At 40.7% G+C, this 25540-nt stretch overlaps 2 protein-coding genes across 4 annotated transcripts in view; one reads left to right on the top strand and one right to left on the bottom strand.

The window, feature by feature from the left end:
* ankrd11 (ankyrin repeat domain 11) overlaps positions 1 to 14377 on the bottom strand; it is a 127063-nt gene extending 112686 nt beyond the window's left edge. For 2 of the 3 annotated variants that reach the window (XM_078247185.1, XM_078247204.1), the window contains exon 1: positions 13945 to 14377. The gene's annotated coding sequence lies outside the window, so the exon portion shown is untranslated. The remainder of the gene's footprint in view (positions 1 to 13944) is intronic. The other variant, XM_078247194.1, reaches the window with a different exon arrangement.
* A 1980-nt stretch (positions 14378 to 16357) lies between these two features.
* spg7 (SPG7 matrix AAA peptidase subunit, paraplegin) lies at positions 16358 to 25540 on the top strand. Its single transcript, XM_078247173.1, has 17 exons — positions 16358 to 16961; positions 17519 to 17621; positions 17718 to 17807; positions 17930 to 18171; positions 18276 to 18415; positions 18716 to 18818; positions 18919 to 19044; positions 19319 to 19481; positions 19907 to 20080; positions 20172 to 20296; positions 20552 to 20654; positions 20864 to 20974; positions 21061 to 21176; positions 21858 to 22014; positions 23829 to 23992; positions 24217 to 24294; positions 24425 to 25540. The coding sequence occupies exons 1-17, from the start codon at positions 16725 to 16727 to the stop codon at positions 24629 to 24631; spliced, it is 2439 nt and encodes an 812-aa protein (XP_078103299.1). The 5' UTR covers positions 16358 to 16724; the 3' UTR covers positions 24632 to 25540.

The raw sequence follows: 25540 nt of genomic DNA, 5'->3' as shown, positions 1-25540 counted from the left end.
TGTTTGCCCTATTATGGCCATAATATGCAAAGATAGATATTACAAAGTTCAAACCTCTGTATTATTATCTATATGCCATATTGCCCAGCCCTACTGCCAACATACAAACAAGGATATGAAAATACTATCACTGCATCACTTTCTATAATCGAAACAGAAAAGAGATTTAATGTGAGTTGTTGTTTTCCCAACCACCATAAAACTTAAGTAAGAAGCAATTTCATTGTTTTTTCTATTATTTTGGTGTTTCAGTGTGGACAGCACAGCATGTTTAGACAGACCTCCCTTAGGTCAAGGAGGAGACAATGTGATATGCTACTAATTTTTGCCATTCCATAGGCGTGTTCAGAATCCATGGCTGCGTTGGAAAAGTCAAAAAATGACCCTAAGTCCTTTTCCTAACCACTTTTCCTTAACCCGGATGGTAAACGTCATGAGGTCAAGGAAAGGTGTGAGGTAGAATCCAAAAGGAATTAGGAAAAGAGAACCGCGGTGCGAGGAGAATCCGACTGACCTTACACTCAGCTGTGTAATCATGTGACACGGATGTTATGACGTGGGTCTGCCGGTGAAACAAGTGCATCTGGATACTTCGCCCCGTGCGTTCTAAACGCGACGTTTCATGCAGGCTTAAGAAGCGTGGACAACCCGGTGGAAAATATTACTTCATCACCATTTTGTTTCCCTTCTTACTCTGCATTTATTATGTCGTTTCATGTGAAGCACTCACTGCATGTCATTAAGTTATTATAAAACAATGGGCTGTAGGCGGTTTATTGTAGGCCAACGAAAGGTGTTCAGCAAATAAGTTTATTTTCATTATCTGTTGCTCACGCTCACCCTCCTGTCCACTCATTTTTATCCACATAAATCCCGATTAGGATGACTGTATGAAAATAATTGTTAAATGTATGCAAGATAAGCAGAAGGAGTTAGACCTACGAATCTACTGTCTATATTCTATGTTATAATGGTTAGATGGTTGCGGGTGGGGGGGAAGAAATACATTATTAATGAGGACAATATTCTCTAAACTGTAAACACAGCGGAGATGTCCGCTAGTGTGCGCATTTACGCACGAGAACAGCAGTCAACAGCGTAACTCCATTGATTATTTCAGAAGCTAAAAGTGAAGTTATGTTAAATGTCCCACGATATCAGCTACAGTGGCATTACTGCGCGCTTGGAAACATTTATAGTTACTAAAAAAATAAATAAACAGCCTTTCACATCAATACAGTAAATCTTTAAATAAAACACTGATACATCACTACAATACATCATTTAAAAGCAATAGCCTACAGGGACTGTAGAGCGGGTGAACAATAACTTATTTGAGTTGGTGTTGGGTGGGGGGATTTCAGGTAATTGATTTGAATGCCGTCAGAGCCGATCCAAGCATTCTCACATACTATTCCTACTTTCACCCATGATATAAATAATGTAGTGTATCTGTAGTGACTTTTTAACAAAACATTTATACTGAAATAAGCCAGAGGCGAACAGGTAACTTGTTTTAGACGCTGCTCTGGGCTATAAACCAGTGTCCGGTGCGCTGTATAACTTTGGATTCAGCGATCCATTCATTCACAGTTCTGTAAACAAGTAATTTTACGCGTTGAAGGGGAGAGTAAAGTTGTCGCATTAACGGTTCATTAAACCACTCAAACATGCCATTAAGTAGCCTACATTAGAGGTCGACTGATTAATTGAATCGGCCGATTTTTTGGCATTAAAGCCGTTTGTAACGCAGAAATAAAATGGATTAATGATCATTTTATTCATATAGTTTATATCTGCCTTTACCAGCTGACTTCTCTATTGGCCGTTGAAACAGGTGAAGCCTCTTGTGTTCTAAAACCAGCCTCTGCCACTTGAACAGCTGAGTCGCAGCCACGCCATCAGCTAGTTTGAGACAGGCCGGTTGAGGATTTTAAAATGAATGCGCTGTCGATATCTTCTGTAACAGACGCGATGGTGGAATCTAGCTACACATCTCAATTCTCCAGCTGCAGCCACCTGTTGTAAACAAATTCAAAAGCGCTCTTTGGTGACGTGGTTGATTCCGTTACTGTTGGTCATCTGTCCGACAATTTGATTGGTCCGAACAGATCTTGTTCGAGCATAATTGCTCCTCAACGGATCAAGTCCAGACCGAACTTCCCGACCTCGAATGTTGTGGGCGGGGCTAAGTGCGGCTGGCATCCAGGGTATGATTCAACAGGAGTTAGGAGGAAATAGTGTTGAGATTAATAATAACATGGCAGATTTGTATTCTCAGAAGTTTAATAAATGCTGCTAAGTGCACTAAACTTTATTTTTTCATTGAAAAGTTTATTTGACAATGTTTATTTTCTTCTTACCTGTTTCGTTTAATATATTTTTCATACATTATTTATACAATATACAGTATGTTTTTACATTATACATTTTTAATTGAAAGTGTAGATTGGTGTTCAAGTGTTCAATAAATGTTTTTGTTGAGAAATTCTGTGTATATTAGCGTTACATTTTATCTTTCAAATAGAGGTTTAAAAACAAGCACATATCGGCCAAAATAAATCGGCAGCATTTACCGTCAGCCATCGGCTGACCCTGATTTCTAAAGATCGGCATCGGCCAGAGAAAACCCATATCGGTCGACCTCTAGCCTACATGATGTAGCTCTACGTCATGTATTTTACAAAGTGTTCTACCTGGAATATAGCTTGAACATATTCAACAAGCCAACACAATATTTTTGCTAGTGATGTTGTGTTGCAAAAGTTCAGATTCAAGTTTTCTGTCCGTTTCTTGCTGCAGCTGGGGTGCCAACACAGTGGTCTCATTGAAATGAATGAGAAGGTGGGTTTTGATGCAGTGCTACTGCCGGTCTGAACATGGCTTTAACACATTACCCAAAATGCCTCTCAATCACCATCACATGCACACCTCCCAAGTTACCCTGGAAAGCTGGATGAACTCAGAAAAATGACACACTGGCCTCATTTGTCTGAACTACAATTTCTGCCTGAAGCCTCTAAAGAGTTACAGAACACGTTTCTTCCACCAGCCAATATCACAATATGACCTGCATTACAGTGAGCCGGGAACAAGAACTTTAAAATCCACAACCCTTACAGCCTTGATAAATAATTAACAAAAGTAAATCATCTGTCTGAAGGCAATTACCCACAACATATGAAGAAGGCAAAGTACAAAAAGCAGCATCAACAATAGGTGTAACAGTAGAGTGCTGTAAAACGGACAGTGGGATGAATCACAACCTCTTTATAGCCACCAGCCTGGCTGTAAAGACAGAAAAGAGCTGAGAAGGGGAAATGCATGTACTGGTCAAAAAGGGTGCTTAGATCCTTTGTGTCGAGTATACTGCCCCACAGCATGCTGGGGGGGAAACAAAGTATGGCTGCATGTATTGGTGAGCAGGGGCATGGGCCCCGACTGAGGGACCTCATCTCTTTGGTATTTAGGTATGCCTTTGCTTTTCATTCACATAACACCCGCACAGGCGCAGAGGCCCATCTCCCCACAGCACTCCCCTCCCCCTTCCTGTTGTTGCATTTCAATGTAAATGGTTGGATGAATGGCTGCAGCTGGCCCATCAAAAGGCCAGGCCTACTGAAGGGCCTTGGTGATTGAGATTCAGCCAGGCCACACCACCTCTACCCTCCCCCACCCAACACTTTGTCCTAACACCCTTACCCCCTGTCTCAGCTTATAGCTTATGTCCAACATGAAGAGGACTGCTGGGCACAAGAGGGCTTAAAGAAAACTGATAAAGTTGTTTGCCTCTGAGCACAGTAGTCAGACATGAAGCAATTTCTCAAAGTGGTAATAAATCCCAGACATATTTCAATTATCTTAGGTTGACAAAGGATGGTTATGGACAGGACACACGATCCTGTACCATCTCTACAGTGAATCTGGAACAGAATAGACAAAGCTGCTTTCACATGCATCGTGTTTACCATTAAATTCACATCGTTCTTCTGTCAAGACGTCATGTTTGAATAGAGAGCTGAAACAGCAGTGGGGAAATAAATTCAAGTCATGGCAATGGGATTTGAAAAACAATATTGTTTCAGTTCTGTAATAGCAATATTGTGTGATCAACCACGTGGAACGTTAATGCTATATGCATGCACAATGCTAGGACAAAACATTTCTGACCACCAGGCACCCTGCAGAAAACGATAGCCCAACATGCAATAAGCGCCTGCAGCCTTTACCTAACCAGTTCACTTAGCTAGTTAGACTGATCTGACAAACAATGGTTATAGTTTCCCAACATAGATTAAGATTGGCATCTTGCCTCAACAATAATCAACTAACCTAATCTATGATTTTGCAAGCAAGAATTGCAAAATCCACTTCACAAAAAAAACCTTACACAAATCTGGCTCTAGCAGTGAAAACCAGGTTCAATTAGTGATGAGGTAGCACTGACAGAAAACGGCATGAGAAAAGATCTTTCACTTTCAGACTTAAATGGGGTTTTCCCACATGTGCAGAGGTTTATTCCTCGATGCAGAAGGGTTCGAATCCAACCTGTGACGGTTTTCCTGCATGTCTTCCCTCCTCTCTCTCACCTTTCAAATCTCAACTTTCCTATCCAATAAAGGCAGAAATGGCCCAAAAAAATAAAGATATTCAGTTTGCCGTCATGAGTTAAGAAACCAGAAAAAAAAACAGAAAAATCAAAAATAGTTGGCGATTAATTTAATAGTTGACAACTAATCGATTAATAAATTAATATTTGCAGCTTTAAATAGCTTATTATGAGGTTTTAAAAAAAACATATGTGGGCCACCTTAACTTTAGATAGGCATGGAAAACCCTTCTCTTTTTTAGGCCTTATGATTGAGGAGGAAAAACAGAGAAGGTAAGTGAATCCAGGCAAGCAAGCCTGTCTTGTCTTTTTCCCTGTGTGTCAGCAACAGGCTGAGCAGACCAGAACAGCCGAGCCCAGAGGGACACATCACACAGACTGTCTCTGCCATCAGCTCCCAGACCTGGCCGACTAACCTCTGAACATTTCCAATGCCACGTATGGATAATACATCATCCCATACAGCCTCCTGCTCAGCAGCACATCCAATCAAAACACCAACTGTTGTCTCCAGATTTGCACCACCCCTAATTCATGCCTGCTCAGACTGAGGCACACAGCCATTTGTCTAATAGCATTACATACTCAGGCTTTCTCAGTGTGGAAAACATACACAAATGTGAAGGCCCTTTTATAGCCAAGACATTCACCTATTATCACTCTTCCTTAAGTTAAACCCTTGAGTTAACTGACTGGAATTTTCCATAGTAGCATGTCTAATACAAACACGTTAACTAATGAAACTACTAGGATGATGTGTTAGAATAAGGGAGCAAATCAAAAAAGCAATGTATAAATTAACTTGTTGAGACTCATCAGTGTGGGACAACTTTGGACTTATAATGGCTGAGCCTCTTTGGGGTAATTCATGCCTACACAGATATCTCAGACCACGCTCTACAAATCAAAACTCCCTGCCAAACACCCTTTTATATAAATCTATTACAAACTTCTGTTTTCTTTAGTGGTTCTTTTTATAATCTTCGAATAATAATGTTAGTGATCGAAACAAAATGGGATTTGGAATACTTTAAATCAATATTGCAAACAAGCTGAGTTGTTGGTCAGCCCATGCCATAACGTAGGCCCTAAACATATCAAACCCTGGGAGCCTACTTCTGTGTGAAGTTTTGAAATGTTCTGCATACCTCAGTGTGATTAAGCATATCAGTAAGTTCCCCTTAAAAACAAGAGCACAAAATATTCCTTTTTCAAGCTTCGATCAGAGATCAAAAGCCGAGTCTGTAAAAAGCACATTTCTGGAGAAGCAGCAGCGTGCCAGAATAGAGATTCTTTCCCTTTGATGTGCAAGAGACCCAGGGAAGAGAAAAACATTATCGAGAGCATTGCAGCGGAAGGCTAGAAGGTACGCACAACCTAACATGAGTTAAAGGCGCCATCAACCATCAGGCCCTCCTAAACCCCAAAATGAGGCTCCACAGTCCCCTGAGGGAAACAGCAAGATCGGGCCCGCCATTTTGTTCCATTTCGCTTTGAGGATAGAGGAGGGGGCAAAGGACTAGGCTGAATTTCAAAGGACTTCAGATGCCATTTGAGTATCCGCAGAGATTGTGCTGGTAGAACAGCAGCAATAAAAGATTCACACAACTCAAACAGGGGGAGAGAGAGACACTGAGACAGAGTGAGTAAAAAAAAAAAGAGGCAGAGACAGACAAAGAGAGGCAAGAAACAGGAGTAGCCATGCTTGTTTACCTAAAAGGACCACACTCTCAGGACAAGAGGGGGAGGGGTGAGCCAGCATGGAAAGAGGGCAGGCAGAGCGGCTGCTGGAGTTGCAGCTAAAGGCTTCTTTCCCCTTTCACAACGAGTTGTTTTATTATGCTAATTGGACCTCAAGAAGGTTTCTCAGCTATATCCATGGACAACATTGCAAAATGTACTGAATACTACATCAGCCACCTATGTACTATGTCATCATATTATTATACAAACACATCTTATAAGGGGGCGTGGGAGCAGAAAAAGTGCCATTTTCCCCCCTTAATGACCACTGATATCTTAAACAAAACTGGTAGGTTTTCTGGCACTGAAATGTTTGCATCTTTTCTGCTCACACTTAGAAACTCTAACAAGACCAACAGTATTTGCATACAATATTACGCCAGGCAAACAAAAATAAAATGGTGCTTTTCAAGCATATTCACAACTAAGTACAAACATACAAGACGCACAGGGAAATCCAATCGGGACATTGGATAGACAAATGTTGTGGACAGGACACATGGGGTTATTACTGGACAAACCGCAGGGCTCGACGCTAATTTTTTTTTGATTGATTGATTATATTTGACCACTTAAATATAAAAAATATGAAACAGTACATGTGTCATACATTAAAAATAAATTTTTTTAAGTTGAAAAATGTAGGAGCGCAGAAAGAACTTAAGGGGCGCAATGAAAATGTATCACATAATGTGTTTTTCTTTGATAAAATGAATACGAGAAGACATTTACAAGTATAGAAAGGTAACCGCTATTACCGTTGGTGTACAGTGATACTTGTAGCTAATTTTTACAATAATGCAATCGTGTTATGAATACAAAATGTTATGAAATGTAATGTTTTCTATTATAAATGTCATATTCATCAATAAAAGTCAGTGGTGTTGAATGTACAGTAGTGGTGTAACAGAGCGGATTCATTGCAAAGTTTAACCATCATAGTGTGAAATACAGTTTTACTGCCGCTGTTAAACCGCCTACACATGATCAGAGGTAAAGCCGCGAGGTAGGGCGGCGAGCACAGAGGCAATGCACCGCGCAGGTATACCTCATCATTGCTTCTGGCTTTGATTGTGCCTTGAGGTCAAAGTTGAAATAATATGACCTATAAACGCAATGCTCCGCGGCAATTCCGAGAGGTTAGGGGTTAAGGCCGTTTTATGCTACCGCGTCAAATCGAAACCGTAGCATGACGTGCACCTCTCGAAAGATTTAACTACACGTCGCTCGGCAGTGGCTTGTTAGCGTTGCCTTTCCCCTAACTTATTTCCTGGTTCTCCTTCTCCATAAACAACGTGAAATCAAGGAGAGGGTTAACTTTTCCTGCAACAGATTTCCCACCGTGGTCAGAAAACACAGGGGAGACACTTTATTTCTCTCACTATGACTCTAGAGTCGTTCCTCGCTCCGAAGCTAATCGCCGTCACTCTCTCACTTCTCCCTCGCTCTAACACACTCCTCCCCCCCCCCCCACACACACACACACACACACACACACACACGCCGGCTCGACACACACAAGTGTGAAAATCAGGCCACTTACGTAGGCTACGGTGAAAGCTCTGCGTGGAGCCTCCACAGAACCATAAAAACGGCCTTTAGGGGTTAGGGCTGCCAAGGGCGGCGCTTCCACCGTCTCCACCGTTCTTCCCATGGAAAAACAACGGCACAGCCAGCGCAGAGCGGTTTTACCTGAGACACGCTATATATGCTCCAGTAACAAAGACGGAAAGACAACAAAGTCAAACTAAAATGTTGCAAACTTCATGGGAGCTACTGGCCGCGTTTGGCAAAAAAACGGAAAGTGTGAGCACACAAAATAAAAAATAAATAAATACATTCTACAGTTCGCACACATCTATTTTTAGTCACAAATGCGAGTGAAACACTCGCACTGTCGATCCCTGAAGCATATACTATTTATATACACAACATATATTGACTAGTTATTTTCAAGAGCAACACACAATAAATACAATCATAGGCTGAGATGGACATTTTTGCAGAATGACGTGCTGATCAATAAATGGATCGCTGATATGTTTACATGAATACTTGCACCTTGAATCAAATAACAAGGACTGTTTTTTTTTTAAATCATCAATTACCTTTCTGATTAACTGTTCAAGCACAGGGGTCATAAACTGTAATATAATAATAATAATAATAACAATAATAATAATAAATGCTTATGACGTGTCTCGCTATTAGAGCCCAAACTTATGTCTTCATATTGGCTATTTTTTTCAAACCGTTTTCTCACATCCTGAAGATATACAATTCACAATGACACGAAAACGACGAATGCTCTGAAACTGAAACCTGCAGAAGTCTTTTGTAAACCCTGAAACTAAACATCATGAGTAAACACAACTTCTTAATTCCATGAAACAAAAATACCACTGAAATTAAAATAAGTTTAAGTATCTATAAGTTTAAGTATCATTTCTCTTTAAAACCATTATTTGACCTCTTAGTTGCCATCTTTGCTTTTCAAGATGAACAACTGCTGGAGGCTCATTTAAAGAAAGCAACCAATTCACACAAAGGCGCCTGTCAATAAAAACAAAGAGAAGAAGTGGTGGGACAAATCCGTACAAACAAGGGGCAAACAGTACATTTAGGCTATGTTTAGACGGAAACAATCTGAAGAGAAAATGCAAACGTGGCGTTGCGTTCTCACTTTTTATTCCGCGTTTAGACGAGAGTTTGGGGGGGATCTGCTACCACCAAGGCCGCGCGCCTACGTAGAACCTTCCTTCTACTTCTCTCCTTCGTAGCGTGAAACCAAAACATGTCGAAGCGAACAACAAAAGCTTGTCTTTAAAGACGGGGAGGTGGAGTTGTACGTTTGACCGGCACAGTCAACCGTGATAAGCCACAGCACCCACGGGAGCACTACCAATATCCTGAGCCTCGCAGCCCTTCAGTGGCAGCGGCCAGAGGAGGCTGAAGCAGACCCTCCAGTGCCCGCTGGCACTCGCTTTCTCACGTTCTCTTCATCCACAACGTTGTAGCCTACTCTGGCTCAAATGAATAGCCTACATATGGTCATCGAACTATAACAACCTTATCCACATTGTCGAAATCATTTAAATATTGAGCCATTACATTGAAAGTCTTTTAGATAACAGAAGCCTATAATTTCTGTAGCCTACTCCGTAAACAACAGACTACCTGGATTCCTTTTTCTTGTCTCTCTCCACACTGCTGTCTTCAGATTTTTGCGTTTTTACCTTTTAGACGGTAACGCGACGGTGGAGCGTTTAAGATTTCCACTCTGGAGGGTGGTTTCACTTTTTTGCGTTTTTAAGCCCCAAAAACGCCGTCGCCGTACAAACGAAAGGCACATCCGATAAAATATTTTTCCGTTTTAACCCGCGAGCGTCATCGTGTAAACAGGGCCTTAAACAATTGCCAGGCTGGCTACCAACAATCAGCTTTTGGTTACCAAGGACGACAGATTGGTTGCCATATTTGAATAACTTAACTGGACTGTACTGGTCCTGCCTAAATTATAAGCCATATTTCACTGACAAATATTACTAAGAAACACATGAAATGTTAGGGACACCTACTGGAAGCAAGACTATGTGGCTTAGCTCCACTAAAAAGACCAAATAAAACAGACAGTGACAAAGTCACTTTGTAGTTTGAATGTTGTGGTCATTTATGTTGTGTAGAATATAGTAAACCGTTACTGCTGAGAAGTTGATATGCAGGAGTCATGTTCTGAAGAATGATATCTACTGCAGTCTAGAAGTCATTGCGGTTTTCAAACTACATGACTGATAGGAGTGGGAATCACCAGAGGCCTTACGATACGATATCATCACGATACTTATGTCACGTTACCATATTATTGCGATTTTAAACATATTGCAATATTCTGCGATATAGTGCAATTCATTACCTCCCCCCCCCCCAACTTCAAATTTTTCCCAATTTCAAATGATGTCCCCAAAAGGAAACTTTGTCAACATCTGTTTTACCTAAAAAGATACATTTCTCTGTTTGTTCATCTCACTTCAGTTGTAATGCTGCAAAATGGGATTGTCAAGCAGACAAACTGACCAACACATACTAAAAGATCGATACTTGGCGTCTGTGTATCGATACAGCATTGCCACGAAAAATATTGCGATACTATGCTGTATTGATTTCCCCCCCCACCCCTAATGACTGACCGGTGAAAGAGGGTAACACACTACAAGGAATAACAGGGTTTCCCGCAGAAAATGCGTTAGTTAAGGTGGTAGGGTGGGGATTGCCTTCGGGGGGGGGGGGTAACATGGCAGATATCGCTCATATACATTTTTTTTTACGACGACGCGGCTAAGGCAGCAGGGGTGTGTTGCTTAGGCAGCCGCCTAAGCAGCAGAGTAGGCCTGCACGATTAATCGTTATAAAATCGCGATCTCGATTCACGATTTAATTTTGAAATAACTTTGATTTCTTTTCTTTTTTATGACTTTGATTCTCATTTAATTTTACGAGCCGACTGCATCACAAACGCTACTACTTTCTTCTGTGAGTTTTTAACATAGACGGTATAAAAAAGGTTTTAAAGCGCTCCCAAGTGCTGCAATGCTCTCCCTTCTCTTCACTGAAGCCTCTGTGTTTACAGGCTTGTGGTGATGCTCAATGTGCTATAGGTGTCAAAATACATCTGTTTGGTACTGCCAATTTGTTTTGTTTCGTCATGGTTCATGTGTGCAATAAACATTACACTTCTATCACTACAGAATCGTGATATCAATTCTAAGCTAAAATAATAATCGTGATTCATATTCCCCCCCGAATCGTGCAGGCCTACTGCAAAGTTCTGTGGGAAACCCTGAATAAGTCTGTTCTCCAAACTACATCTGTCATGAAAACACACACGAGAAGTGACACAGGAAATGACACAGTACAATGCTTGCGACCAGATTTTTTTGTTCCAAAAGCGGAAACCATAAAAGAAAAAGATAAGAAGGGATAGGCAGTGTTGCCGTGAGCACACATGTTCACAAAACAGCCCGTTTCCACACACGCACTCCGTCAACCTCATCTGGGTCCGTTAACTGGGGTGTGAGAACTCCCGATTTTAACCGGGGTGCGGCGTTTACATGGCGTTTGAGAATCCGGGGTGTTGCCTTAACCCGAATATAAATCGTGTTTTTAAACTGCATGTAAACGCACTGGTTGTTTCAGGTTTCCCCTCAACCCGTGTCTTGCGCTCCCATTGGCTCTAGCTCCCTGACACACTCCCCGATAGGTCAATATATTTAGCCTGCTAGATATCTGTAATGCGTCGGATTTCCCTTTGATCTGGGGCTTTTGTCAAGGAGCTAAAAAAATCTGTCAGCAAGTGGAAAATCAGGGCTAAGGCTGGGTAGTGTGAACTAGGCATAACTGTGGTGTGGCGCAAACAGGTCAGCAAATCCCCTGCATCTGGGTAAAATGAGCATTAATGGAGTCTGAAGAGTTGTGACACACAAGAGCCACTGTTGGCAGTAGATGAGCAAAAACATAGAAATGTTGCCTGCCTTTCTATTACACAAAACGTGTAACCCAAAGCTATAATCACAGCTCATGATCTTTCTGACCCCAGCAGAACTCCATTTTCCAGTGGCAAGCACGGGCATATTATCATTCTCTGGTATTACTTATAGGGAAAGGGGCAAAGGAGTGTGGGAATTAGCTTCACTTATGACAAGATATTTTGACTTAAAACTCTAAAATCTCTCAATAGGACTCCGGTTTATTATTATTGGTAGATTAAATAAAGCATTACATGTCATCATTTCGGCTTTAGATGAACACAATACACACCACTATAGGTCTTCACTACTGTCTTGAATTGGCTACTACTTATGAGTACACAGCAATAATCTACATAGAATTCAACACTAGTAACATATTCCAAAAGAAAACAAATAAAAAAAGGCATTCAAGTGCACATTACATAACAGACCTGGGAGAAATGTGTGTCCAGCACCTAGGCTAATGTCAAAAAACACAAAACAATCAAGTGACAGTGATCCAGTTAAAAAAAAACTGATGACAAAATGATTACACCTCATGTGTTAAAGGGAAACCTCAGTTTCGATAAGATTGTCATTCTGTGTGTGGGTTATCTTACATTCACAATGTAAACACTCAGTTTTACAATCAGTGATATTTGGTAATGTATTAGAGATCAAATTTGTTAAGAATTCCGCAAAAAAACGTCTTGTTCATATTTCAATCTTGCACATGCTAACCTTCACGTATAACAGAATAGGGCATGTAATACCATTTGATGCTTTAACTATAGCACAGAGAAATAGGACCTACGCAAGCTCAAGGGAGACAGAGATATGCATCACTGCCTCTGCAGTGTAGTCAACATGAACGCCCCAACAAGCTAAAACACTCTCAGTATCTTGGTGGAAAACACCACCAGCGGCACTGCAGTGTTTTCCTCAGCATTGGTACTGCACCAAAGTGGAGAGCTTCTCCTCCAGATTCCATTTCCTCTACAACTCATCTCAAATGTTGTCCCTTCTTTACATGTTATTTAACACAGACACTCCACTGAACTAACTTAGGTAATTGTGACGGTTATCCATCCACACAGCCCCACTGTTAGTCTACTACCTATTTACAGACTTACATCCTGATAAATCCAGATAGCGTGTGGGAATTTCAAAAACACTGTTCTTTAAATAGTCCTACAAAGAACACACATTTACCTCATAGGTTTTAGTTCTGACAACCTAAAGAGCAAATGGACAAGACATGGTGCTTCATGACTGCAATTTACGTTGTGCTCACTTAACTGGAAAAAGCAGGTAGACTAGTATTGCTTTAGATCATTTTTCCAAAAACTACTACCATTGTGACAATTACAAAGAGGTTCATTTGGATGTTATTAATGCACTCCCTTGAGAAATGTAATGATAATTGTCGTCTGGGATATTACCAGTGCCCATTGAGTGCTAATCCTGAGAGTATGCAACACATGTAAGCCTAACATTACTCTAAAATGTGCTGTGGGTGGACAGTGTAAGGAAATTCATTTTCGCTTCTAAGAGAAGTCTTCCAAAACACATGCACAAAGCTGATCTGTTAGTATCCATGTACGGCATCAATAATGTATGCAGCACGAATTGCTCAACGTTACTCAAAACATTTCAATGTAATTTTCAAACATCAACACAGCCAGTGCCAGTCCCATCACACATGGGGAATGATTTACCTCAGGTACCTCATTGTGTAATACACGAACTAATGTTTGGGATTTTTTTTGATCAGATTATCAGTATTTTAACAGAGCTATATAGGTATAACAATAATAACCATTAAAAAGGCTGCATTTAAGAAGTAGAGCAGCGTACTAAAATAAATGTGTATTTTCAGTGAAAACAAAGTCAATTACATAAATATATAACCATGAGGCACATATTAAAAGGCTAAAAATCCTAAGTAAATGAAGATATTGCAAGTTGACCTGTGTCGCAACAGACATAAAACCTGAGTTAACCAGGGGGCAGCAAGTCAGTTTGTTGTTGTTGTTGTTGTTGTTATTAACACGTTAGCTATGCAGGTCCAGTAAAAATGCGACTTACCTCTGTCTGAATTTCCACAAATTCAAATATGTATTGAATCTTTAATGGTTAGTCTATGCCGCGATGTTTTCGGCCGATGCTGGATGGTCCCATTTGTTGCCGTCGGTTCAGTATAGACGGGCCCGGAGACATCCGCATAAACTCGCGACGACCATCGCAGCTCGAAAGCAGCTCACTAGAATCGAGGCTAGCGCTAGCTTGTTAAAACCATGTAGACCAACAAACAGTAGTCCAAATATAAAAAGACTAAAATATCCACGAAAACTCGTTTACAGCGTAGCTATTGCATCGTCACCGAAAACTACGAACCTTTAACACTCCGTTTGTGCAACGGTAGGCTTGCTTGGGTCAACATAAACCATCAAAAGATCATATTTTGTTTCGGTTTAATCCTCTCCGCCAACCCATTCGAGCGGTTTTCGTGCGGCCTTTGACTTCAGTGGGTGGACGATAGGGACGGAAACGCGTCGGGAATGAAAGGAGCTTCCTGATTGGCCATGGCGCTGTAGGCGGATACCGTTTTCGCACAAGATGAAACAGACGCCATTTTGGATCAACTTAGCATCCTGTTCTCGCTTCAGAACAACACAAGCAGGGCTCCAACGTGGCTGTTTGCAGTTCACAGTTTCAAATTCAATGGAGACCACACTCCATTATAAAGTTGGAGACCAAGAAAAGGAAATGGAGTACAGACATTGGGTGCACTCGTTTTCCACATTTCTAGAAACCTTAAAATGTGTTTATCCCGACTCGTCGTTTGTGTATTTAGATTTCCTACGTTATTTAAAATGCAAATGTTGATGTGTGTACTGCGAAATGTAGCGTAGCTTACGCTGCATATTTGAGAACATTTTCTGAAGCTTCTAAAGCCGGTAATAGCTAATTCCCTTCTCATAAATGTATAATCACAGGTATCAGTAATCACCATATACTGTGACGCTTAATAAAATGTAAGCTTTGTTTTCGATGGATAGCTAGATAATAGAGAATCTTTAGTCGGACCCATGTCAGACCTCAAACATGGGTCAGAAGAGACAGAACTGGCAAGAAAGCGGGACGTGCTGGTGAAGAAACCTAACGCACCCATGGTCGAAATGACATGCGAGTGGATGAAACCAAGGCTCCCATTGGCTCACAGAAATGTTCTATACTCTTATTGGTTTGTGTAATATGTCACTCAAGTTGACATGTACACGTCGCTTCCCACGACATTGGCACTTTACAACAGTGATGAGGTATATGAGGGGCCGTCATTTGCATGTCTTTACTCCAGTTACTAAATACGTATTTATATGATTATATGCCATGATAGCAAGCAGACTGTTGGCACATAGTTCCATGATCTCAAAATATGATTGCTTTTTCCAAGTTGGATCTACAACTGACAACAATTTTTGATATGTATTCATTTTTGCTAAACCTTATTTATATGATTATATGCCATGATAGCAAGCAGACTGTTGGCACATACAGTAGTTCCATGATCTCAAAACGTGATTGATTTTTCCAAGTTGAATCTACAACTGACAACAATTTTTGATATGTATTCATTTTTGCTAAACCTAACAGGACAGAGGTCTTGTGAATCCAGAGCTTTACTCAATGAAATAATAGCGCACTCTGCTGGACTGCTGGAGTGTCAACCCACTTAGGAGAAACATACTTTTAGTACTTTTCTAGAGGTTTCAGAGAATATTCTGAACTGCTGTTACCTTGACCAAAAAAAGCAATCGAAGGAAGTTTTCTTCTTTGTTAGTTTTTCAGCTGCTCGCTACCGGAGAAAACTATTGTATTATATTTGTTGTCAACTCTTTTTTTTATAGACCTTTGGTATAATTATATAATGAATTTATATTATGTTATTGTGTATTTAATTTGTTTTATTATTGTTTGTTGTTCAATTTTAAGAGCGGATAAGCATAACAGATTACTCGTATCTGTACATTACAAGAGTCAGTAGCTTACTTTATTGCCACTTAGTTGTTAGGAATTTGCCTCATCTGCATATGCATAATATGCAATGTGTTATGCGTTTTTTCATACTCAATTACATAAAACAGGGACACAGTATCCATTAAAACTGCCGGTCAGCACAACATAAACCCCAGAACCAAAGTGGCTCAATATTAAGGGAAACTGCTTAACTGAACCATAATATTTATGTCTTGAGTGCGCAGTCCAGTGTACGTCCCCTAGTGTAGTACACTTGCGGATTTTACTTGCAGCATTGTACACCTGTTCGCTCGGAAAAAAGGGCAGAATTTAGCAGCACAAATGTAGTATGTGAGACTGGAACTTGCAGCGCGTTAATTGTGTTTTATAAGCCCTGCGCAAACGTCTGCGCAGCAAGTAGGTCCTTGAAGAACAACAAGAAAGGTCAAAGTTAAAAGTTCGAAGCAAAGATGTTTTGACAGGCTACGAGATGTGTAAAGCGGTACTATTCAATATTCATCACGGATTAAACATAGTCTCTGTAGTAATAATAATTAGAAAATAACTATAGAATCAAGTTTACAGAAAAAAAAGTATTGTTTTTTTGCTTTCTTTTCCTTGCGCAGGAAGTCCGGGAGTGGATAGTTGCAGTGTTGATTTCGAGCTGACATCTTTGTTCGGCGTCACCTAATACGTCCATAGGCTGCACAGTTGAATAACATAGCAAGCTAGCTTTTTGGGGGGTAAACAAACGTCTTAAAACAGACAATTTCGACTTAATAGAAAACTGAAAGCTATGGCATTGCAATTGTTAAGTTAATATACAGCACTTAGTGATAACAGACACTATGTCGACGACGTTGTTGTTGTTGTTGCAGCAGCAGCAGCATCGTACTGGTCTTTGTAGAAAGTACAGTACAGGTTTATTGTGGACACTGTCAAGGCGAAACTCTCATATATTAACAAACCAACCAAGATCCAGCGATAGTGTTAAACATGTGTTGTTCAGATGCGCTAATGTCAGAAAGACGCTTCTTTCAAAATCAGAGCGGACACTTACAAGTGAGCCACAGAAACTCATCCATGTAAGTCAAAATGCATCATAAACATGATATGTCTGATGAGTGCTTTTTAAAATACATCCCATGTTTGGCTTGTATTCATGGTTGGTAGTGGTAATATAGATGTGAGTAAAAAAACAAACAAAAAAACCCCCACCGTTGCAGTGTAACTAACAATCAGTCTGTGAAGTATGATCTGTACACCAGTAGCCTCTCATTGAGACCCTTTTCCTTACGATATAAGCTATGAAGGAAAAACAATGATTATGGATTCTTTAGAATAAATTTAAATATTAATTTCCGTTTTTCATGAGCAAAACGTATTTACAAATAGAGTCAGCTGTCTCCCTGTGCTTGAAATGAAGTTGGCAGTTTGAAGTGTGATTGAACTTCTACTGTAAAAGGCCTTTAATATGAAATTAGATAGTTTATTGCTTCTACTCAGTGGCAAATGCATTGTATTGTGGTTAAGTTTGTATGCATGTGCAAACTACACTACAATTATTGTTTACTTCCTCTGTCAAGTTTTCTCTGATTATTTTGTCTCAACAAAATATGTTGTCCCAATGTTTCCATTCTAGAGTCTCCTCCATAGACCATTGGGTCCTGGCATGGTGGGAATTAGCAAAGAACTAATCAGAAACAACCTGCTGAGGAACCCTGTTGGTTTGGTAAATCTATTAGGTAAACACACAGTTTATTTACTACTTACATACTTATGATATTATATTTTACTTACTTACTTTTAACTACTTATGATGAAAAACACTTTAATTTCAGGGGCACTAAACTTCTTCAGTACATCTCAATCTAAACAAGAGAAAAATAAAAGTGATGGACCAAAGGGAAAAACTTCAGAGGAAGATGACGGTAAGTGATACATTGCTTTAGCTGCCTGGCTGTTCATTAAGCGCACCAAATCTGGTTGGGATCTTAATTTTTTTCTCTTATCCTTTTCATTGTCTTCCTCCACAATCTGCCTCACCTCTCAGAGGAGAAGAAACGTCGCGAGCTGGAGGAACAGATGTACCGGGCGCGTATGTGGACCCTCGTACTCATAGCGCTCATCATAACCCTGCTGAACTCCATTAATACCAGTGGTGGTAACATCTCTTGGAATGACTTTGTCAATGAGATGTTGGCCAAGGGAGAGGTGTCACGTGTGCAGGCTGTCCCCGAGAGCGACATTGTGGAAATCTACCTTCACCCTGGAGCAGTTATTTTTGGAAGGCCTGTATGTTGTGCAGGATTGAATGCAAACGCACAATTGGCATCAGAGCCTTTACAGCGGATGTGCATGCTAACCTCTCATTTCCTGCCATGTATCTCACTTTGCAGAGGCTGGCGCTTATGTACAGAATGCAGGTTGCCAATATTGACAAATTTGAGGAGAAGCTGAGAGCTGCTGAAGAAGAGCTGAATATTGACGCAAAGGACAGGATACAGGTGTCCTACAAACGCACTGGATTCTTTGGGAAGTAAGAACATGACCTTTTATCCATTTATTTGAATTTGACGAAATGCTATCTCCATACACCATAAAAGGATGTGTCAACCACAAAAAAACATCAATTAACTTGTCATGTGTGTTTTTATTAGTAGTAGTTTCATAAAGTAACCGTAATATCCTAAAGGCTTTTTAAAAATAGGTGGGTATGTTTGTGTGTTAGTCTGGTCAAATTGGCAAAAACTCAAATGTTTAAGGTCTTGAACCTGATTTTCTCCTACGTTGATTTTTAAGACTTAATGCAATGTTGTTTCATGTGTTCACTTTGCAGTGCAGTCTATGCTCTGGGGATGGCTGCTATTGGCGTGGCTATTCTCTGGTATATATTCCGACTATCAGGCATGGGGGGCAGAGAAGGCGGCTTCAGTGCTTTTGTGAGTGAAACCACATAAGCAAATTGACACGTGCACATTTAAGTTCTTATTGTGTTCCATTGATTTAACTAGTGTGTTTATTGCACATTACTATGAACAGAATCAGCTGAAGATGGCCAAGTTCACCATTGTGGACAGCAAGTCGGGGAAAGGTGTAAGTTTCAAAGATGTGGCAGGCATGCACGAGGCTAAGATGGAAGTAAAGGAATTTGTCGACTACCTCAAGGTAAGGAACCGGACTCCCAGTAATATATGTTCTTGTCTTGTCTAGTACTTTCGCCATTTGTTTTATTGTAAAGCACACATTGAATATTCAATCCCAATTAAAAATCTGAGGATGAGGTGAATCTGATAAATGGTTTATACCAGCCTTTGCTACAATATCTACTGGACGAACAGAAGTTCTTTGTATCTACCATCCAAATCTTGCATGAGTAAAACTTTAATTTCCCCATTGCAGTCTATTACGTACTTACCATTTTGATGGTATCTATTGTCAGAATCCAGAACGATACCTCCAGCTGGGAGCCAAAGTTCCAAAGGGTGCGTTGCTGCTTGGGCCTCCAGGCTGTGGGAAGACCCTGCTGGCTAAGGCTGTAGCCACTGAGGCCCAGGTGCCCTTTCTGGCTATTGCTGGCTCTGAGTTTGTGGAGGTCATTGGAGGTATGTAAAGACAGCACCAGCAACAAATATGGCATAAAGCCAGTCAACATACATCGAAATAATGCTGATATTCAAAATGAGAGTAGATATCATTGGTTATGTTAATATTGTGATGTAGATTAAATGTATGTTCCTGTGTTACAGTGCAGGGATATTCTGTAATTTATTAGAAGAACGCCCTTGCTTTCTTGGTCATCATATACACACATTACTAATGATGATTGTTGGCGTAAATATCATATCATCTCCAAACTTCTGTCACACCAGAGATATCCAAGTATTGGTCAAACAGATATTGTGATATTTGATTTTAGACTTCATTGCTCAGCCTTTATATGGCAGCCTTATTAAAAGGTACATTTCTGAAGACAGATTAGATGCTGTATGTTCCTCCTCAGTTTTGACATGCCTTATATTGTGTGTAGGCCTGGGCGCTGCCAGGGTAAGGAGTCTGTTCAAGGAGGCTCGAGGCCGAGCACCCTGCATCGTCTACATCGATGAGATTGATGCTGTGGGAAAGAAGCGCTCCACCAACATGTCAGGTTTCTCTAACACTGAAGAGGAGCAGACCCTCAATCAGCTGCTGGTAGAAATGGATGGTGAGTAAGATGTGGGATTTCAAAGCAGTTTGTTGTCGTCATAGGCAGACCTGTTTGACAGAATAATGAAACATTTCTTCTCCTTTTGCAGGAATGGGAACGACAGACCACGTCATTGTCCTTGCTTCCACTAACAGAGCAGATATCTTGGACAATGCTCTCATGAGACCAGGCAGACTTGACAGGCACATCTTTATAGATCTGCCCACACTGCAGGTAGTCTTGAACATTAAAATTAACCTTAATTTAGTTGTGAAATAAACATGGTCCTTACGAAGGAAATTTAGGGAAATTCCTCAAGCAGCCTCTGTTTTTGCTTTTTGCAAAATGGTATCCTATTAGGCTCTTCCATTATAGGTTTTCAGGCAAACAAACATAACATTGGGTCAACTAAACCATGTTAATTGTGTCGGAGGTTTAGACAACTTTGTCAGTTAAATCTAGTTTCTTATTTTTCTTGTTGTCTCTCAGGAGAGGAAGGAGATCTATGAGCAACATCTGAAGATCTTAAAGCTGACCCAACCTGCTGATTTCTACTCCCTCCGTCTGGCTGAGCTCACCCCAGGCTTCAGTGGTATATACATATTTAATGTTTTGTCCTCATGTAAATCTATGAACATCTGTGGCCATGACAAAACAATGGCCTGCCTCTATGAATAAACATAAGCTCTTGATCAACAAACGTGAAACATCTTTGGACGTCACAACACTGCTGATGTTTACTGAAATGTCATTCCCATATGGTCATTAAATATCTGCTGCCAACTCACTTTGTCTCTGCAGGTGCAGACATTGCCAACATTTGTAACGAAGCGGCCCTGCATGCTGCCAGAGAAGGCTACAAGTCCATCGATACCTTCAACTTTGAGTATGCAGTGGAGAGAGTAATAGCAGGTACAATGATGCAAACACTATTGTCGGAAAACTACAAATTTCACGTCTCAGTTGAGATGCAAAATCTGACGTGTGTGTGTGTTCAGGGAGTGTAAAGAAGAGCAAGATCCTGTGTAAAGAGGAGCAGAGGGTTGTCGCCTTCCATGAGTCTGGACATGCCTTAGTGGGATGGCTTCTTGAGCACACAGAGGCAGTGCTGAAGGTAACACACTCCTGCATGTCTGCTCCTTGATGTAATGTAGGCTCTTTTTTTTTGGCACTTTCCATAGTGTGGTCTAATTGATGCTTGTATTTTATAATTGTATTGGAGAGTAGAGATTCAAATTCCATTAAAATTTAGTCTGACCTTTTTCACTTTGCCCAAATATCTCATTAGTCATCCGTCATTGCTCCTCTTTATCGACACGTGGTTCTGGCAATTATAGATGCAGAACTGTTAATTTTTCAGTGTTGAGCAACTGATCCTGGGTGTCTTTCTCTTTCTCTGCTGGTCTGCCTCATCTAGTATTTGCTGCATTGGACTTTCACGCATCTGACTATGTGTCAAAGCCAGATGGACCAGGACATAACATTGTAACACATTGTTAACTAGGTGTTCCATTTGTAGCACTCAATTAACAATGTAGATTGTTATTGATTTCCAGATGGGCCACCAACAATCCCAGTTTCAGTACATGTATGAATGAGTACAGCCAGGTTATGCTATTGACCAGCTAGTGCCAGAAGACTTGATAATAAACGACTAAAAAAAATGTTAGGACAACATGGATGGACACATAGAAAGGCCTTGAAAACAATCCTAAAACAAGTCATTTGAAGAAAATTAAGATTGATTCACTTTTTTAACAACTCGTGTTGAAATCACTGATGGTGTGTTTTTCAGGTGTCCATTGCCCCGCGAACTAATGCAGCCCTGGGATTTGCCCAGATGTTACCTCGTGAACAGTTTCTGTTCACCAAGGAGCAGCTGTTTGAGCGGATGTGTATGGCTCTGGGAGGAAGAGCTGCTGAGGCGATCACCTTTAACAAGGTTACAACAGGTACACTCCTCTATTGTATGCTCACATGCATGTCACCTTCTTCCAATGGATGCTTCTTACGTATCCTGCTGATTTGCTTTCAAATAACTCCTTCATAGCTTTCTACTGCTCCGATTCCTCACCCTTTCTCAATCTTACCAAATATTTTTTTTTATTACTTCTGATATGAAGTGAGATTGTTTTTACTAATAAGAGGTAACTATTACAATAATATTTAGAATGTGTTTATTGATTAATTGTTTTAGAAGTTTTTCCTTCTCTTACTAAAATTTAGTTAGAGAATTGTTTTTTTTTCTACAAACATGGACTTTGATTAACACTCAACTCTGAATAGGATTTTCAGCCAAGTATCTGAAAAGTAAACGGCTGAACATCCAAGTACTTTCCTATACACTGTGTACTAAACTCAGCAAAAAAAGAAACGTCCTCTCACTTTCAACTAGAGATGTTCCGATACAGATACCAGTATCGGCTCCGATACTGCCTAAAACGCTGGTCTCGGTATCGGGAAGTACTGGAGTTTATGCACCGATCCGATACCACGTAATAAAGCCCTAAAGAAAATCTACATTAAAGTAGTTTATTTATGTTCTTATTCCGTTATAACTGACTGTCAAACTGGAGAATAAAAGAAAGTTCTGTGGCGTTCATTGTTCATGTTTCACAAAGAGTTTAACCTGAGCCAGACCGACGACAAAGATAATATCACATCCATACAGGGATAGTAGTATACAATTGTTAAAACATAATAAAATATATGACACACTGGTATCGGATCAGTACTCGGTATCGGCCGATACGCAAGTTCAGGTATCGGAATCGGTATCGGGAAGCAAAAAACGGTATCGGGCCATCTCTACTTTCAACTGCCTTTATTTTCAGCCAACTACTAAGAACTAAACTGAACAACGTTACACAGACATGTGACTAACAGAAATGGAAAAATGTGTCCCTGAACAAAAGATGGTCACAATCAAAAGTAGCAGGGCGCCCAGATAGCTCAGTTGGTAGAGCGGGTGCCCATATATAGAGGTTTACTCTCTACTCCCTCAATGCAATGGGCCCGGGTTCGACTCCGACCTGCGGCCCTTTGCTGCGTGTCATACCCCCCTCTCTCTCCCCTTTCATGTATTCTGCTGTCCTATCAGAATAAAGGCTGAAAATGCCCTAAAAATAATCTTTAAAAAAAATAAAAAAATAAATCAAAAGTAGCCTTCAGTATCTGGTGTGGCCACCAGCTGCATTAAGTACTGCAGTGCATCGCCTCCTCATGGACTGCACCAGGTTTGCCAGTTTTTTACCCCACTCTTCCACCGAGGCACCTACAAGTTCCTGGACATTTCTGGGGGGCATGGTTCTCGCCCTTACCCTTCGATCCAACAGGTCCCGGACGTGCTCAATGGGATTGAGATCCGGGCTCTTCGCTGGCCATGGCAGAACACGCGCACAGAACGAGCGGTATGGCTGGTGGCATTATCATGCTGGAGGGTCATGTCAGGATGGGCCTGCAGGAAGGGGACCACATGAGGGAGGAGGATGTCTTCCCTGTAACGTTCTGCAACCTTTTGATTTTGACCATCCTTTGTTCAGGGACACATTTTTTTCCATTTCTGTTAGTCGCATGTCTGTGAAACGTTGTTCAATTTAGTTCTTAGCAGTTGAATTTTGTTATGTTCATACAAAGTTTTACGCACGTTAACTTGGCTGAAAATAAAAGCAGTTGAAAGTGAGAGGATGTTTCTTTTTTTGCTGAGTATATAACTTGGCACCCAGTTAAAAAAAGTGATTGAAGAATCCTCACTCTGTCCCCCCAGGAGCTCAGGATGACTTGCGTAAGGTGACGCGTGTGGCCTACTCCATGGTGAAGCAGTACGGCATGTGCGACAGTGTCGGCCAGGTCTCATTTCCAGACAAAGAGCCGCAAGGTGCCATTGGACGCCGTCCTTTCAGCCAGGGCCTGCAGCAGCAGATGGACCACGTGCGTTCTACAATTGGATTAGTTCTCTGTTCTCCATTAGTCCACATTAGCACACTGTGAATGTGGACATAATAATTTAGTTTCCATTTCAGTGGGCAAAAATTTGATCAGGTGTTCTGAAATAGGACTGCTTCTCATCTCCTTGCTAACCTTACCTAGAACACCGAGTGGTGTTTCATGTCATTAATTAAATATAGATTTGACAGCACTTGTTGTTCTTTCAGGAGGCGAAGATGTTGATAGCCCGTGCTTACAGGCACACAGAGAAGCTGCTACAGGACAACAGAGACAAGTTGACACTGGTCAGTTGTTGCTTTCTTTGATCATACATTTTGTGTGTTTAGACGGTAGCTTTTTGTTAACATTGAGAATTACTTTTAGTTTTGTGTTCAGTTGTAATAAGTCACATCTCGTTGGGGTGTGTCCTTCCAGTTGGCCAATGCGCTGTTAGAACGAGAGGTGGTGAACTACAGTGACATTGAAGCCTTGCTCGGTCCCCCCCCCCACGGGCCCAAGAAGATGATCGTCCCGCAAAGCTGGTTGGAGGCCGAGAGGGACAAACAAGACACAGGAGAAGACGAACCTCAACCACCTCCCCGTAAACACAGAGACGAGGACGTGAATCAACAGCTGGTCTGATCTTAAAATGACTGTCTGAAAATTCTTCTCCAACTGCTGCGTTTTGTGGGGGTCATCAGGCGCCGTGTGAACATTTTTAAAATCTGGAATTGATTCCTCACTTTGAAGCTTCATATGCCTGAAAGTGAAATCAAAGTGTCCATGCAGATGTTTTGTGCAGAAACATTTGCACTTGTTTTCCAGTTAGCTGACACATTTAGATAATGTGAAACAGACCTAAACAAGCCAGTGCAACTTTGACAATGATTATTTTGGGAGGAATTCCATCATTTTTCTCATGAGTTTGCTGCACAGCCCATATTACCATGCCCTGGAAGCACTCAAAACAAGTCTATTTAATCGAAGGCTAAAGTGCACATAGTCTAGAAGAGCCCTCATCAACATTTACTGTACGTGCAATAAACAATTAAATGCCACAAACACTGTGTACTAATACCTGAAACTAACGTGGCATCACTTTCATGCAAACATACTGCAGCATATACAGGTTTGGATTTAAGTATTACTTTTGAGAATTTATTTCACATCTGCAAATGACAGAAAAGCAACTGCTAGCCATTTGTAACTCAAGTCATTCTGTCGCATCTACACAAAGTCTGCATTATTGTGTTTGGTTTTCAAATGAGCTGCAGTAATGAATCATAACAGATTGCCGAGGACATTTATCCCTTAGAGTTTCTACTCAAGTAATTACATTATTTTGACTGAAGGGTTAATGAGGAAACATTAAGGCCGAAATAAAGCATCTGATGATTTAGCGGCAGATATTACTATGAGACATACAGATTAAATAAATTGTAAAAGAAAAAAGTAGGGTTTTCTTTGAAAGTCCTTGTATTAGGGACTGTGTATAGGTTGTCCTTAAGGATGGTGTTGCTAAATATTAAATAAAGTTTTATTTAAACCATT

Source organism: Sander vitreus, chromosome 1 (assembly GCF_031162955.1).
Source record: "Sander vitreus isolate 19-12246 chromosome 1, sanVit1, whole genome shotgun sequence".
NCBI classification, from domain to species: Eukaryota; Metazoa; Chordata; class Actinopteri; order Perciformes; family Percidae; genus Sander; species Sander vitreus.
This window is presented reverse-complemented; position numbering and strand designations above follow the sequence as displayed.